Consider the following 15,403-nt stretch of genomic DNA (forward strand, 5'->3'; position numbering starts at 1 on the left):
TCTCAAAATGATTAAGTTTCAAGCTCATATATTTTAATGAGAGCATTTTGTCCTCATTTAGCCTTTGTGGTATTGATAAAATCATGCATTAATTTCTGAAAATATGCAAAAAAATATATATTTCAAATTTCCTTTCATTAACCAAGTTTCAAACTGTACTTGTGGGTGATAGTCACTTAAATTCTTTGAAACAGATCATATCTCTAAATTGACAATGCCACAAGATGGAAAATAACTTTATGCAGTATTATCTGATCAAAGAAGGTTGACTGAGTTTGACTTAAGAATTCAAAATAATTTTGAAAATATTTTTTGTTTATAATTGCCCGAGTAGTTTATGTGAATATTCAGTGGCAATAGTAAGGTGTGTGATGAATAATTTAACTGTTTCAGTAAAGCAATGAGTAAAAATGAGTGAGAGATTTCTCTCAAATGTGATTTAATGAGTTCTTTATACGTTTAAAGTAGCAAACTGCATCCAAACTGTTTTGTGCATATTGAGCTTTTCAATCTGATTGGTGTTAAGACCAAGGAATAGGAAACTTGTCCAGGATCTAGTGGTAGTATCAAGCAGGATCTGGTCAATGTAGCCAGCTATAGGGTGTCACTCAGTCCATTATTGCCAATAACTATCCTGGTGTAATGTTAAAACCATTTAAATTCCCTACAATTTGATCCTCTCGAATCTTGCACATCCTGTATCCACATCTGTCAGGAACTGCTCAAAATCTATTTTACATAAAATACCTGTGCCTTGCAGAGCCATGAGACTTTTATTGCTGTTATTTGGATTGTAATTCTAAAGTAAGGAGGAAGTATCTAATTCATTTTTCCACTTAGACTTTGTCATAGCCACGTAAGATTTTGATGTTTCCAATGCATGCTCATATCCTGAAATTACAATACCATAGCTGCTGACAATCACTTGTGAACATCCATGTGCTGAAAGAAAGGTAGTTTTGCAATTATGTGAAAGCAGCTGCCTACTAACTGCTGTGATGTTGGTCATCTTTCATGCATGCATATGTCCTTGCTAAAAACAATGCCAATTTTGTATTTGATTTTGAGATGTAGATGGTACTGACAAAGTCATCCTGATTTACCATAATGCATTTTGAACCCAGTTTCTTAACTGTGCATTCATACTTCCTTTACCCCAACAGTGTCTTCAAGATGACTAGATCTCAAACTTTGCAATTCACACCCTATCTGCCTCCATTCTTCTTGAACTATTTCTTTAAGCATGCTTTGTTTTTACTAGAATCAAAGCATTTTTTTCTTTGTAAAATAAGTTCCTTTTAATTCTTCTATGGATTTTCAAGTTGCATGTGATCTAACAATTTCTATTTTAAAAATTCTATTTGCCTTTATTTTTTAGATCTTTTAGCATTTTGTTGTTTCTACTGCTTTTTAAAAATGTTTATTCCATTCTGCACTCTTACTGGTCATATACAATTATTTACACTCTTAAAAACCATCTGCCAATGATATTGCACAAAGCCGGAAAAGTGAAGAAACTACTTGCAATTTAAGCAATAGATTTTAGTAACTGTTGCCATCTAATACACAGTGTTAGTTTTTAGCATCGTGCTTATCTCCACAGACAATGTTTGCTTACTTTATCTCAGGCATTTTGACTATTTTCAACTGACAGTCTATGAATGTTTCTCACAAAGTATGCCAATTGCTTTAGTCTTGTTGTTGAGTTTATGATCCTTATAACTGTCTAAACCACAACATGTCTTTATGAGAAGTTTGGAGAAAAGGGTGTGATTCCTAGCCCAAAACTGCATCAATGGTTGGACACAGCAATAATTAAGTGGGTGAAATGTTGGAAGATGACACGATACTTATCTCTAGTTCTATAACCAACAGCCTGGAATATTAATATACAACATCTGTGATTGGGTGATGAGCACTACACTGAGATTCTACAGCTTCCTACTCTATTTCTAAGTCTTAAGATTTTACACAGAACAGTGTGGTGCGGTTACATGTAGCGTGACATGAACTCAAGATCACAGTTGAGGCTGTCCTCACGGGTGCGGCGCTTGGCTATCAGGTTCTACTTGGTGATTCTGCAGTGTTGTGTATCTCAAAGGCCGCCTTGGAGTGCGCTTACCAAAGTGTCAAAGTTTGAAATTTTTTATCACCTGCAAAGACTTGCTATTCAGCCTGTCGACTCTCCACTCATGCTACTTCTACTTGTTTTTTGACACTCTCAATTACCAGGAATTATCTTGCCATTATCTTGCTGCATTTAAATTCTGTGCCTGTGCACTTCCCTCCACTTCACCTGATGAAGCGGCAGCACCTCTGAAAGTTTGTTATTTTAGATAAACTTATTGGACTATAACCTAGTGTTGTGTGACTTCTGACTTTGTCCACTCCACTCCAACATCAGCACCTCCACCCCATATATTAAGTCATTCACCTTATCGTTCATGTAAACTCTGGCATGATTTGAAACTAGTATACCAGTTTCCAGATCAGGTCTAGGTTCAGTCTATTAATCTGCCTGGGGTATTGATTGTTGATGGTAGGAATATCACATTGCTGCAACTAAGTCAAGGCAAACACTAACTCATATAATATATATTTCAATAAATGACAATGCAAAAGGAGACAATTTGCAATTATGCCATTCCTTTCACAACTTCATGATCTTGCAAAGCACTTTAGTTTAAATGAATACCTTTACTTAATTCACGGAAATTCGAGATCTGAAACATACTTCCTGAAGAGTTTAGGGAAGTTGATTTTATAATTTTAAAAGTTTGATGATAAGGAACTTTCAGAGTTATGGACAATGGTGGAGTTGCAAGACTGTAATGCAATGGATCTTTCAAAAAAAAACATGGGCACAAGAAGTAAAATGGCCTTCTCTGTGCTGCAAGTTTTCATGATTCTGTGAATTCAGAAGTTTTGAACCCCGCTGTTGGAATATGTAAAATGGAGCAGCGAATTTGCTCCCAGCATACTTCTACAAACAAGAATGAGATGAGTGTTCAGATAATCTCTTTTAGCGGTATTGAGATGGCAGACAGGTTTAGTGTGGCATCTGAATGTTGGTACCTCCGTCAGGGTTATGCAAGCAAGTCAGCACAAAATGGAGGGAACCTGAATCTAGAACCTTCTGACTCTGATGTACAGATATACATCCTCAACTGCAAATACAAACACAATTTCTGTTCTGGATATAATCTCTACATGTATCTTAATAGCTATCTTTTAGCTGCACCCAAAATTATGCCATGAAAGAAAACTTCTAAAAGGGTAAAATAGTCCAGATACAAGTTAAGTGGAAGAACATTATTGTGTGCATTTTACATATTTTAAAATTACACCATTTTGTTTTATTGTCCCCAATTACACCAGCAAGAAAACAGAATAGGCAAGCCAACTTTCAGATGGCTCTTTTTAAGAAATAAAATTATGGAATGAATTTTTCAGTACAACTGTAAGAACAGAAAATAATTTAAAGGGTTGTTTTATAAGTCAGATTGTTGTGATAAACCCTGCGAGGTCCAAGGAGAATCACTTATTAATTGCTTTGTGGGGGTATATCCCAAAGTATTCCAAGAGAGAGTTGTGAGGATAAGAGGCATCAGGACCAAGATCTATGTAGGTTCAGAGGTATGACTGAAATACTTCAAGGTACGGTCAGTCCTCTATGCCAGATGTGTCAAACTAGAGGTTGAATTGGAGTATCCAGAGGAACTTGGCATCATATGCCTACTGCAATTTGCTGAATGAGCCACACCAGTGGACCCAGGTTTGAGACCTGACAACTCGGTCTGTTCCTGTGGGGATTATAAAGTGATGGTGAACAGAGCTTCCTGCTTAGACAGTTACCCGATGGCACACATTGAAGACTTGTGTGCCAAGCTGGCCAGGGAAATCACATATTTTCTAAATTGGATATGAGCCACGCCGACCTCCAACTGGAGCTTAAGTGTCATCCAGGAGGTATGTCACTATAAATACTGTCAAGGACTGTATGAGTACACTTGCTTGCCTTTTGGGGCATCTTCAGCTTGCACCATGTTTCAAAGGGCGAAGGAGGACCTCCTCCAAGGGGTGCCCAGAATGGGGGTCTATCTGAATGAAGTTTTGATCTCAAGAGCTGCTGCACAGGAACATTTCGGGAGCTTGGAAGAGGTTTTGCAGCAATCGTCTTCACCTGGCATCCAGCTGAAAAGGGAAAGAGGTAATGTACCTCAGGTACAGAGTTGACCAGGATGATTAAACCTTGTCAGAGTGAAGGTGAAAGTCATAAAAAGGGCTCTGACTCCAAACAGAGTTGGAGTCTATTCTAGGTCTCATAAAGTACGATGGGAAATTCATACCCAGCCTGGTGACTCTGTTGGCACCCCACCATGTCCTGCTAAAAACATTCAGAAATGGTCATGGCAAATGCCACAAGGGAAGGCCTTTGTAAATGTCAACCAACTATTACTGTCAACAAATATATTAGCTCATTATGACCCTCTGAAACCTCTCCTTGTAACCTCCAATGCTTCTCCCATTGGAAAAGCACTGGTGTGGTGATGGGACAAAACGTCCAATCACATATGTTTAATGAACCACTGCAGAGGCAGAATGGAAGTATGCCCAGATTGAGAAAGAAAGTTTGGCCACGGTATTCACACTGAAAATGTTCCACCAGTATGTATAGCATTGACAGTTCACCATAGTAACTGATCACAAACCTCTTCCAGGAAGAAGGGGCAATCTCCCATCACACCAGCTTAGATCCAATACTGGACTCTGCTATGAGGTACCTACGAATACACCTTGGAGCATCATCCAGGGAGACATATAGCCAATGTGGATGCCTCGAGCCACCTGCCATTACCCACCAGCCTACCTTCACCTCTGAAAATGAATGAAATCATCATGACTTTGAACTTCATGGACACGCTACCAGTAACTGTGAAGCAAATACAGGACCAAAGAAAACTCTACTTTGATGAACCTATGACCTATCATCCTAAATGGTGGACCCCAAAGATATCCTATGGAAGAGTTCAGTGAGGCTGCTGGTGGGACTTTCAAATATTAGGAGTTGAGTAGCAACCCAGATGGCTGTCCCACATCCACATCAATGGCCAATACTTAAAGAATTGCACAAGTCCTGGCCACCCAGGAACTTTTAAAATTTAAATACCCACAAGGAGCTATGTTTGGTGGCCTGGCATAGACATGGATATCAAAAACCTGGTCAAGTGGTCCCAAGAGTGCCTCACTGCACTCTTGGGACTGAACAGAGAGACTCTGGGTATGAGTATATGCAAATTTCACAGGACTATTTATGGGATGTATATTCTTAATCCTTATCAATGCCCATTTAGATTGGATTGAAGTGCACCACATGGCCCTCTTCCAATCCTTTAGCATTGTTATGAAGTTGAAGGCGTGTTCTGTACCTTTAAGAGAGAATGAATGGTTTCCAGAACTGAGAACTTACCAGCACCCTGTCTATATGACTCGATGGCAGTCCAAGAATGCACTGGAAAATTGAAAGTATGTAATGTTTGGCTGTGAAATGGATACCTAAGATTAGATTACTTACAGTGTGGAAACAGGCCCTTCGGCCCAACAAGTCCACACCGACCCGCCGAAGCGTAACCCACCCATACCCCTACATTTACCCCTTTACCTAACACTACGGGCAATTTAGCATGGCCAATTCACCTGACTTGCAGGTCTTTGGACTGTGGGAGGAAACCGGAGCCCCCGGAGGAAACCCACGCAGACACGGGGAGAACGTGCAAACTCCACACAGTCAGTCGCCTGAGTCGGGAATTGAACCCGGATCTCTGGCGCTGCGAGGCAGCAGTGCTAACCACTGTGCCACCGTGCCGCCCACTATGTTGTTGTTGTTTTGACAACAATTCAACTATAACCAATGAGTTTAAATTATGCCCAAGATACCAGAAGCCAATGGAATTTGAATTTGATTGTTTTGACACCTGAAAACCAATCAAATTACAAGAATTTATGGGGGATATAAAAATGGCATTTTGAAAATTAGGGGGATAGCAACTGTCATAGAGAGAGAGACTGCCAGAGAGCTAAATGCCCATTTAACATGGTACTCTTAAAGAAGTAAAAAAAAACCCTCTTTATCAAAAGGTACCTTTTTCATGTAAAGCCTATTCGCAGTGAAAAGAAAGAAGACGACTCAGGGAGATCAACAGCCGGAAGAGGTAAGACACAGAAGAAGACAGAGATGGTGTGGTTTTGAGATTAATGTAATTTTAATAAGTGTCTTATTGGAACAGTCTAGTGTTATAGAGTTGGAGTCAGATAGTAAGCAGTTAAGAGAAAGGAGGGCTTGGATTTGTGAATAGTTTTTTTGTTTAATGTTCACTATTAGAGTAAGAAAAATAAATTGATATTTTTTCTTTAAATAATGGAACTTGGGAGTTCTCTGTTAGTCACGTTTTAACAGATTACGAGGTGAGGTAAGTTTTTCTGGATGTTTGGGTTAATTAACAGAGGGGTTCACCTTCCATGTTATAACAGTATGCATGGTATATCTAAGGTCCTTGTAACACACAATGGGACCCCATTTACTGCGGGGTATTTCAGACCTTTATGAGGACAAACAGGGGGAGGCACATCCACACAACATCCTACCACCCATTCTGAGCAGGGAATCTAGCTATTCAAATGTAACACGAGAAAGCTTGAAAGCCAGGCCTGAGAATTACAAGGGCTCAGACTCGGAGATGGAGGCAGCGGAAGCTCAGTTGGAGGTCACCACTGAGGATAAGTCTTCTGCAGTCACTCTTCAATGGTCTTCACAGAGGAGACATAAGCCTACTGATTATATACAGTCCATCTCAACCCCTGACCAGACCCAGAAAGCAACACAAGAAAGGTCTTTGGAAACAAAGCTTGTACATTGCCTTTCTAATTATAGGACAAAGCCACATATGATGGCAGGAGTAGTCCCAGTGAAACTATTGATGGGCTGACACCTTTAGACTAGGTTTAGCCTGACTTTCCTAAACTTAGGCGGCAAGGTTCAGTAAAATCAAGAAGCCCAGACAAGAGGCCATGATGGGCAAAAGCCAGACAGAGATTTTAAGGTAGGAGATATGGTTCACAGAACAAGCTTCAATGATCCTATGGATCCCAGGAGTTATCCTTAAACAAAGGGGACCAGTATAAAACTTGGTTGAAACTGTGGAGAAGACCACAAAAATCACATTGACCACCTCTGCCAGAGGGAACCTTCCACAAAAGCAATTATTTCAACAGACACACCACCAATGACATCCTGCTGATGAGAAACTCCACCCAGTAAAAGCTTGAAAGCCAGGCCTGAGGACTACAAGGGCTCAGACTCAGAGATGGAGGCAGCGGAAGCTCATTTAGAGAGGTTACCACTGAGGATGAGCCTTCTGCAGTCACTCTTCAATAGTCTTCACAGAGGAGACATAAGCCTACTGATTATATACAGTCCATCTCAACCCCTGACCAGACCCGGAAAGCAACAGGAATGGGGCCATGGGCAAAGTGATGCAAGAGGCCCTATCATCACAGGACACGGGGATAACCCTCAGGCCCCCAAGATCTATTAACCCCTACAAGACCCATGAGGAAATATATCTCTTTATGGAGTATTTTGGATATGAGTTTCCTTCAGAACAGGAAATGGCATATCCAACAGGAAATCATTCGATGAGCCCTTTATGAATCTGACTCAGGGATGGGTCCACAGAACTGTCTGTCCTGTGTTGGGACTGGACCATGTGTGCCATGAGTAGTGGCTGTATTTTGGTTTCCAACAATAAACAATATCCCTTTCCAGTCAGGCTTCCTGAGTTATTGCGGTTGCTAATTCTAATTTGACATGTTCCTGGAGAATTTATCATGATTCCTGTCTCAAACAGCTCTACCCAACCACCTGGCTTTCTTTTCCCTCAGCATCTCCAATCTTATTATAACTAATAAATAAACATTCAAGGAAAAAGACGAAAAATAGGTCCTATGTTCCTTTGATTATTATCCTAGGGTTTCTTACAGAGAGGGCAATCTTTAATTCTTGGAGGCTCCAGGGCAATCCTTATACGTTCTAAAAAGTAGACTGTGTCCGAATGGGATATGATATCAGAGTACCAAATATGTACAATCAATTAATCTTGTGGCAAGATTACTTTCATTGAAATGGCACCGATAATTGATCATGGCCACAGAGACATCTTGTGAGTTTGTCATACACACCTCTGGCATCAGGAGGGATGTGAACTCAGGCCTCCCAGTCCAGAGGTCATGACACCACCACTGCAACACTAGAGGGCAGATCATTTGTAATCAGTTTGTTCAGATGTGATTTGATACATATCTGAAGTAGGTGGGATTTGATTTGAACCCAAGCCTTCTAGTTCAGAGGCAGGGACACTACCACTGTGTTGGGGGGATGGGGTGGGGGTGGGGGGGCGTTGGGTTGTACACCTCGGGGGGATCCCTCCAGATAATACAGGACTCAACCCACTAGCCACCCCCACCAGGCTGGTGGCGCAGCCTGTCTCATACTGGGTAGTGGTCGTTAGATGAGGCCTTGAGGTAGCCATTAATTGTTCACCTAAAGGATTCACTTGTCTCACTGGAGAGTGGGCTGTGCATGCCACCCCCAACACTGGTGTAATTGTGGCAGGGGCAGGTGTGGGCAGGAAGGCCATCCACCGTGGCTGCATGTCCACCAATTTCAAACCTCTAGCAAGAATGTGAAATCCATCCCAGATTGTTTCTGCTTCATTTAATACCAGTTAGTACCATTTTGTTCCTCAATAATCTTTGTATAGGTTCCCATATTCACATAGTCCAGTGTATAATATTGGAGAACTGCTGTGCGAGATGAGCAATCAATTATTTGCTTTCTGTTAAACAAGTTCTTCAAATGAATTGTTTCTTATTAGTTACAAACCATCTTATCATTTCAACAGGTATTGAAAAGTTAGGAGTGAAAATTGTTTATTTCACTGTGCTAGCTGTTAACCTATACTCATGCCAACTAATACTGCAATGATCAAAGAAAACTGTAGTTGCGGCACACAGCAATTAAAGAACTGAACTTATGTTTATTAAATTGAAAATCACATTTCAACCTTTTGTTCGCTTTTATCCTTCTCCAGTTGACACTATCTTATACAGCCCCGCAGTGTCGCCAAAGGAATAGATTACACTATATAAGACTTTTATTTTTAATTTAGGCAGATCTTACCCAGATTAACATAGATCCTGCAGTCTGAGTCTATACTACTAATGGATTCTTCTGAGTTGAATATTGCAGAGTCTTGTGAAGTTGAGATTGGCTGTTGTGAGCAGGGACTGCTCAAATCCAAGTCTGAGATGCTTCCACTCATCACAGCTGCAAACCTTTGCCTGTGTGACAAAAAAAAAGAGGCAGTGGTGTTTTATTCCTCTCTCGTTAAAACTGACCAGACTTTCTTTCTTAAATCAGGAAGTTCTGATGTAAGCTACCTTGCAAGATGCAACAGACTTGTACCGTTGGATCGTTAAAAACAAAAGAGGCTGTCAGTAACCAGGAAAGCTTTTTGTGTAATGCAAAACAAAAGTCACATAAAATGAGCAATTGATATATTTCTTCTTTAAATAAACTTCAGCTTTTTGTACCAAAACATAACTGAACCAACACATAAATACACAGAACAACCCAAGCTTCTGGTGAAGCGGATGTGCAAGTTTTGTCTGTTAAACCACCATACCACAAAAGTAACTGAGATCCCCTGTTTTAACCTCGCAACTGTTTGAGGTGTTAACAAGTTTCAACATTTACTAATATTCTTACCGTTCACTTTGGAAGTGTAGTTCATTCATGAACCTTGCAACATCCACATGTTAAGCAGAAAATCCCTTTTGGGACTGAACATGCAGGCTGTATTCGCACTTTATTAAAATGGTTACAATATAACAAAAAAAAATTATGTTTCACAATTATGTTCTCTAAAACTGCAAACTGTAACCTGGTTCTGTATGGAATGTATTTGCACTTTACTGCATCAGTGGCAATGTAAAACACTAACCAGTCAGATACAGTTATGTCAGGAAGCAAACAAGTTTCCTCTGGTAATAGACCAATAATACACCTTGACTTTACTTTGCATTTTCATATATTCCTTTGGTGACTTAGCCCAATGTAGCATTGTACTTTGCATATTCATGGTGTTTGCAATGCAAAGTACTTTGCATTGTACTTTGAATTTTCATGGTGTTGGAGAATGGAGAAAAATCTTTGCTTCTGTGCACTGAGTGCATTTTCATAACTGAGATCGGAGATTAAACGGCGGCAGGCCTAGAGCCTATATTCTTTTCTTTTTTCTTTCATTAACTTTTTGTAATAGGATCAAGGAATGGAGCTTCTAAATGGAAGTAGGCATACCTTTTTTATTGGTTATTGTGCCATACTAATTGACATTTTATGATATTTCTTAATTACATTTTGGTTGGCTTGTTAACATTGAATCACTCAGAGCTAGAGTTGAGAGCAGTGTAATAATGAATACAAAGAGTTTATTAGCAGGAAATGTTTTCCTAAATTGTACTCTAAAAGATAGGCGATTGCAAGCCCATATAACAATTCCACCAAATATATTTGCTTAACTAAACTTGTGGAAAACAAACTAATCTAATTTTGCCCCACCCTCACAAACCTCTCATGCTTCCCCAAACGCCGCTCGTGTAAGATACTGGGATGTTGCAAAAAGAACATCTGCACTTGTCCATTTAATACAACTTTGTCAATTAGGAACAGAAGTAAGCCATTTGGCCTCTTGAGCAATACTCGCTCAAGCTTTTTGGAATGTGGACCTCCAAGGTCCATGTATGGCAGTGACTTCTGAAACCGGAATTCAATGCATCGGCAGCTAAGCTCACTGATTGGTGTGTCCAGTATGTCAGAGATGCTGTCTGGACACACAGATTAGGAGGAACGTTGCTCTCAAATACACTGCGTTTTGATAAAATCACTGCTAATCTGATTGTGGCCTAAACACCGCTTTCTTGTGCACCCCCGATACCCTTTGACTACTTTGTTAGTCAAGGGGGTTAAGGTTTGTCTCAGTTCCCTGCTATAATCTATTGTTCACTTCCTGCTATAATCTATTGTTCTTAACCAGGTAGCTGTACTTTTTGAAAACCAGAGGATGATTTCTTGAACTGAAAGTTGACAAATTGCTTAGATTGAACCTTGGCTAAGCTTTTCTCCTGCGCAATATTTTCATCAATGGGTAGAGGAGAAAATGCCACGAAGAAGAGAATTGCCAGGCCAAATGAAAGTTCAACACTTGCACCTGCTCTCTAAGCTAATTTAGTAAAATAAATTGGACTTGCGAGAAATAAAGCTCACACACTTCAATAATTGCAGTCCGAGCAAAATCTGAATCAGTAGTGTCCTTTATTTTACTCTTGCAAGAGGGCGTGATGTCCATTGTCTACAAGGCAAGGCACACTCACACTAAATTCAATTAATACATGATATTTATATAATTTGGTTTCTTTTTTTTTCATTGCTCCTCCCCGTTTACATCTTCCACTTCCCTAAGACTGGCACCCATTACTCCTGTTTATCTCTTGCCTTATCCGGCTTTGTCTGTGACAAAATGCTTATTCTGGCCTCACAAGGCCGTTTGACCTCATCCCGCTGTGGGTCATTGTTAGGCATATTCTTTCTTCATCATTATCTACTCCCTCCATCTGCACCTTCCCCTACCATACTGATCCTTATGACCCTTTTAATTGGGGTTTGTTCCTGTGTTTCTGTAAAAGTGGGAAACAGATGTTTATACCTACTGTTTGTACAGGTGTATCTAGCTTAACTTCCTCCCCTCACAGCATCTTATCTATTCAACTGTAATATCTTCCATTGTTTTGCAGTCACGTTTCATTCTTGCATACAATTTTAGCTAATACAAAAACAATTATGTATTTCCTCCACATAGTTTCCATTCTTGTTGACTCAGCTCTTGGCTGAAACAATTACACACTGGTGTGAGTTCATTTACTTTGTATAAGTAATTATAATTGCAGGAGTAACACTACTTTACCTATATCCCACAGACGCACGAAATAATTGTGATGATATTACTTACTAAAGAATTGTTAATGATCACAATGTGATTCTATGAATTGAATGACAGAAGCAGGAGAATTTCAATGTTTAATAATGAGAACAAAACATGCTGGAAATAATCAACAGATTATGCAGCACCTATGGAGAGAGTAAACAAAGTACTGTTCAGGCCAATGGCTTTTCATCAGCACTGGGACGAGTTAGAAATGTAATAAAAGTGAATGGGGGAGGGTGGAGTTTTATTCTTTCTTTATTTACTGAGAAACTGGACCTTGACAATGTGTCCCTTACTTAACAGAAATAATTCATAAAAGCAAAACTCTGCAGATGCTGGAAATTTGAAATAAAAACAGTGTTGAAAATGCTCAGCAGGTCAGGGTGTCTGTGTGTGTGTGTGTCTGTGCATGTGTGTGTGTGTGTGTCTCTGTATCTCTGTGTGTGTGACTGTGTGTGTGTGTGTCTGTGTGTCTGTGCGCCTGTGTCTGTGTGTGTGTGTCTGTGTCTGTGTCTGTGTCTCTGTGTGTGTCTGTGTGTCTGTGTCTCTGTGTGTGTCTGTGTGTGTGTACAAGTTGATTATGATTCACCTTGTGAGCTCATTCTTTGGAAGTAATTCATAGCCAACATTTTACATTCTGTGCATTCAAGTCCAACTCTTGGCCTTCAACTAAGTTAGACCGATATTTTAGTGCAGTTCTTCAGTTTCAAAGTTGATGTCTGTTGGTCTTATTTCCCTCTTTCAATGGTTTTCTGAGGCATTCCATTAGATGATCAGGGAGCTCTTTCTCCTGATTACCAATTATCCCTCTGAAAAAACACAAAACCATCAAAACAAATTCACTGACCATTCATCTTATTGCTGAAGAAATGATCCTGTGAAAGTTTGCTGCTACACTTTCTCATGTAAATAACAGCAATTATATTTCAGAATCAATTTGTTTGCTGTGAAGCATATTGGGACATTATGAGGACATGAAAATAAATTCTAAATGTGAGTTCTATCCTCCTTTTGTTTCTAAATTTGCATAATACACATGAATATTGAAGTGTTGTGAAATTGCCTATGACTTTACTTGGGATTTAATAACATTGCAACCACATCAAAATAGTGGAATGATATTGCCACTGATGCCATGGTGTCATGTGACAATGAGAATTGTACACTTTGATGGTTCTTGAAAAGTTAAGTGCATCATATTCAGCCCCAGCTTTCATTTTTTGTCAGAGTTGTTGTCATAGAGACGGTGCTTGATTTTGTTGAGGTTTGCTCTGCACTTAATCGGATCAGTGAGCACATTGGTGACAAGAAAGCATCATAAACCAGAGTTGACTGAAGCTTCCTGTATGAGGTTATTAAGTTGTTATCTGAGACTGCCAGAAAGCTTCCATTTCTGCAAGACAGAGAACCACTGACCATACTGTGTACAGATGACAGCTACCAAGCAGCTCCTCCAAAACCAGCATGAGCACTCACAGGTTGCCAGGCTGCCAACCCTATTAGAATCTTGAAACTATAAATGTATTTTTTAAGCAATTAGAACTTTTACACTTTGAGATTCTGGACCCTCATGGTTTCTCTACTGTACTTGTTTAAATCAAAGTTGTACATGAGTTAAACTAGATGGAAGCACGCAACAAGCAAGTCAGCACCTAAAATAAATTAATCTTTCCAGTAGGAGGCTTCATTTGTTGTGATGAAGAGATTCATTTAAATATTATGCTTTTTATTTTGAATGTACAGTATTTACAGTGTTGTTTCTGTTGTTTCAGATCTCTAGCATTTGCAGCACTTCCTCACTGTAAATGGGTTCCTCTTTTGATCAGGTTCAGTTCCAGATAAATGACTGCGAAGGAAGATACAAGATCAGTGTTGAATGGAAATGGAACTGAGCAATCCAGATAAGTGGATCTTGACCTGAGAGATATGATATGCAAACTGAGCTGCTTCCATGGCTCAACTAGATTTGCTATTGGTTTTGGACCTGAATTATAGGTTTATTCAGTGATGTTTGGGAATTGGGAACTCAACTGGCATCACAGCGTGGGAGTTGCAATTCTTACTTGAAAATCCATGTCTAGTGAAGAGAATTAACTGCCAATCCACTATTAAAGAAAAAAAAGGATTTATGCCCTTTATGGTAGGCTCCTGGGGAGTGTTGCCGAACAGAGACCTTTGAGTGTAGCTTCATAGTTCCTTGAAGGTGGAGTCACAAGTAGACAGCGTAGTGAAGAAGGCGTTTGGTAAAGTGGCCTTTATTGGTCAGTGCATTGAGTATAGGAATTGGGAGGTCATGCTGTGCTGTACAAGACTTTGGTTAGGCCACCTTGGAATACTGCGTTCAGTTCTGGTCTCTCTTCTATAGGAAAGATGTTGTTAAATTTGAAATGGTGCAGAAAAGATTTACAAGGATGTTGCCAGGTTTGGAGGGTTTGAGCTATAGGGAGTGGTTGAATAGGCTGTTTTCCCTGGAGCTTCAGAGGCTGAGAGGTAACCTTGTAGAGGTTTATAAAATAATGAGGGGCATGGATAGGGTGAATTGCCAAAGTCTTTTCCCCAGGATAGGGGCGTCCAAAACTAGAGGGATAGGTTTAAGATGAGAGGGAAAATATATAAAATGGACCTAAGGGATAACTTTTTCATGCAGATGGTAGTGTGCGTATGAAATGAGCTGCCAGAGGAAGTGGTGGAGGCTGGTACAATTACAACATTTAAAAGGCACCTGGATGCGTATATGAGTACAAAGGATTTAGAGAAGCATGGGCCAAGTGCAGACAAATGGGACTAGACTCTTAGGATATCTTGGTCAGCATGGACAAGTTGGACTAAAGGGTTTGTTTCCATGTTGTACAACTCTATGACTCTAAAGGCTTGCCATTACACATTGCTTTTCACAGCCATTGGACAGCTTGAGGGATAAGTATTAGCACACTGGGGATAATGGATCTGAACAGCTAAACAGGGCCTTTATTTAATAACTCATCTATAAAAACACATCTCCTACGATTGCATTATGTCTCACAGCCTCTATGTCTTTATGAGACACGTTCATGCTAGCATCATCATAGTGATTGCAATAAGGTCAGCCAGGTGGATCTCATACAATATGAGTTCCCTAATTGGAGTTATTAACCCAGTCCAATCAGGGAGCTCTGGCTGACAGATAAGAAAAGGTTTGTCTCCAACTCTATTTTGATTTAGTCCCTACCCTCCCCTTCACTGTTTTGATCACACAGCACTGCCCTTTGATGTGAAGGGCAGTGTTTGTCACTGGCCACCCGGGTGTTTTCCTATCTTCCTGG

General features: G+C 40.0%; 1 protein-coding gene across 3 annotated transcripts in view; it reads right to left on the reverse strand.

Annotated features, from left to right (window-relative positions):
* peak3 (PEAK family member 3) overlaps positions 1-15,403 on the reverse strand; it is an 89,742-nt gene that overhangs the window by 32,752 nt on the left and 41,587 nt on the right. Inside the window, exons 1-2 of one of the 3 annotated variants that reach the window (XM_043721177.2) lie at positions 9,827-9,906; positions 9,239-9,399 (exon numbers count right to left, since the gene is read on the reverse strand). In XM_043721177.2, coding sequence (XP_043577112.2) covers positions 9,239-9,399; positions 9,827-9,855 — 190 coding nt within the window. In that variant the 5' untranslated portion in view covers positions 9,856-9,906. Of the gene's footprint in view, positions 1-9,238; positions 9,400-9,498; positions 9,672-9,826; positions 9,907-15,403 lie in introns of those variants that run through there. The other 2 variants (XM_087976046.1, XM_043721176.2) reach the window with 2 other exon arrangements.

This window comes from Chiloscyllium plagiosum, unplaced genomic scaffold (assembly GCF_037043375.1).
Source record: "Chiloscyllium plagiosum isolate Xiang-an unplaced genomic scaffold, Cpla_swu_hap1 HiC_scaffold_28, whole genome shotgun sequence".
NCBI classification, from domain to species: Eukaryota; Metazoa; Chordata; class Chondrichthyes; order Orectolobiformes; family Hemiscylliidae; genus Chiloscyllium; species Chiloscyllium plagiosum.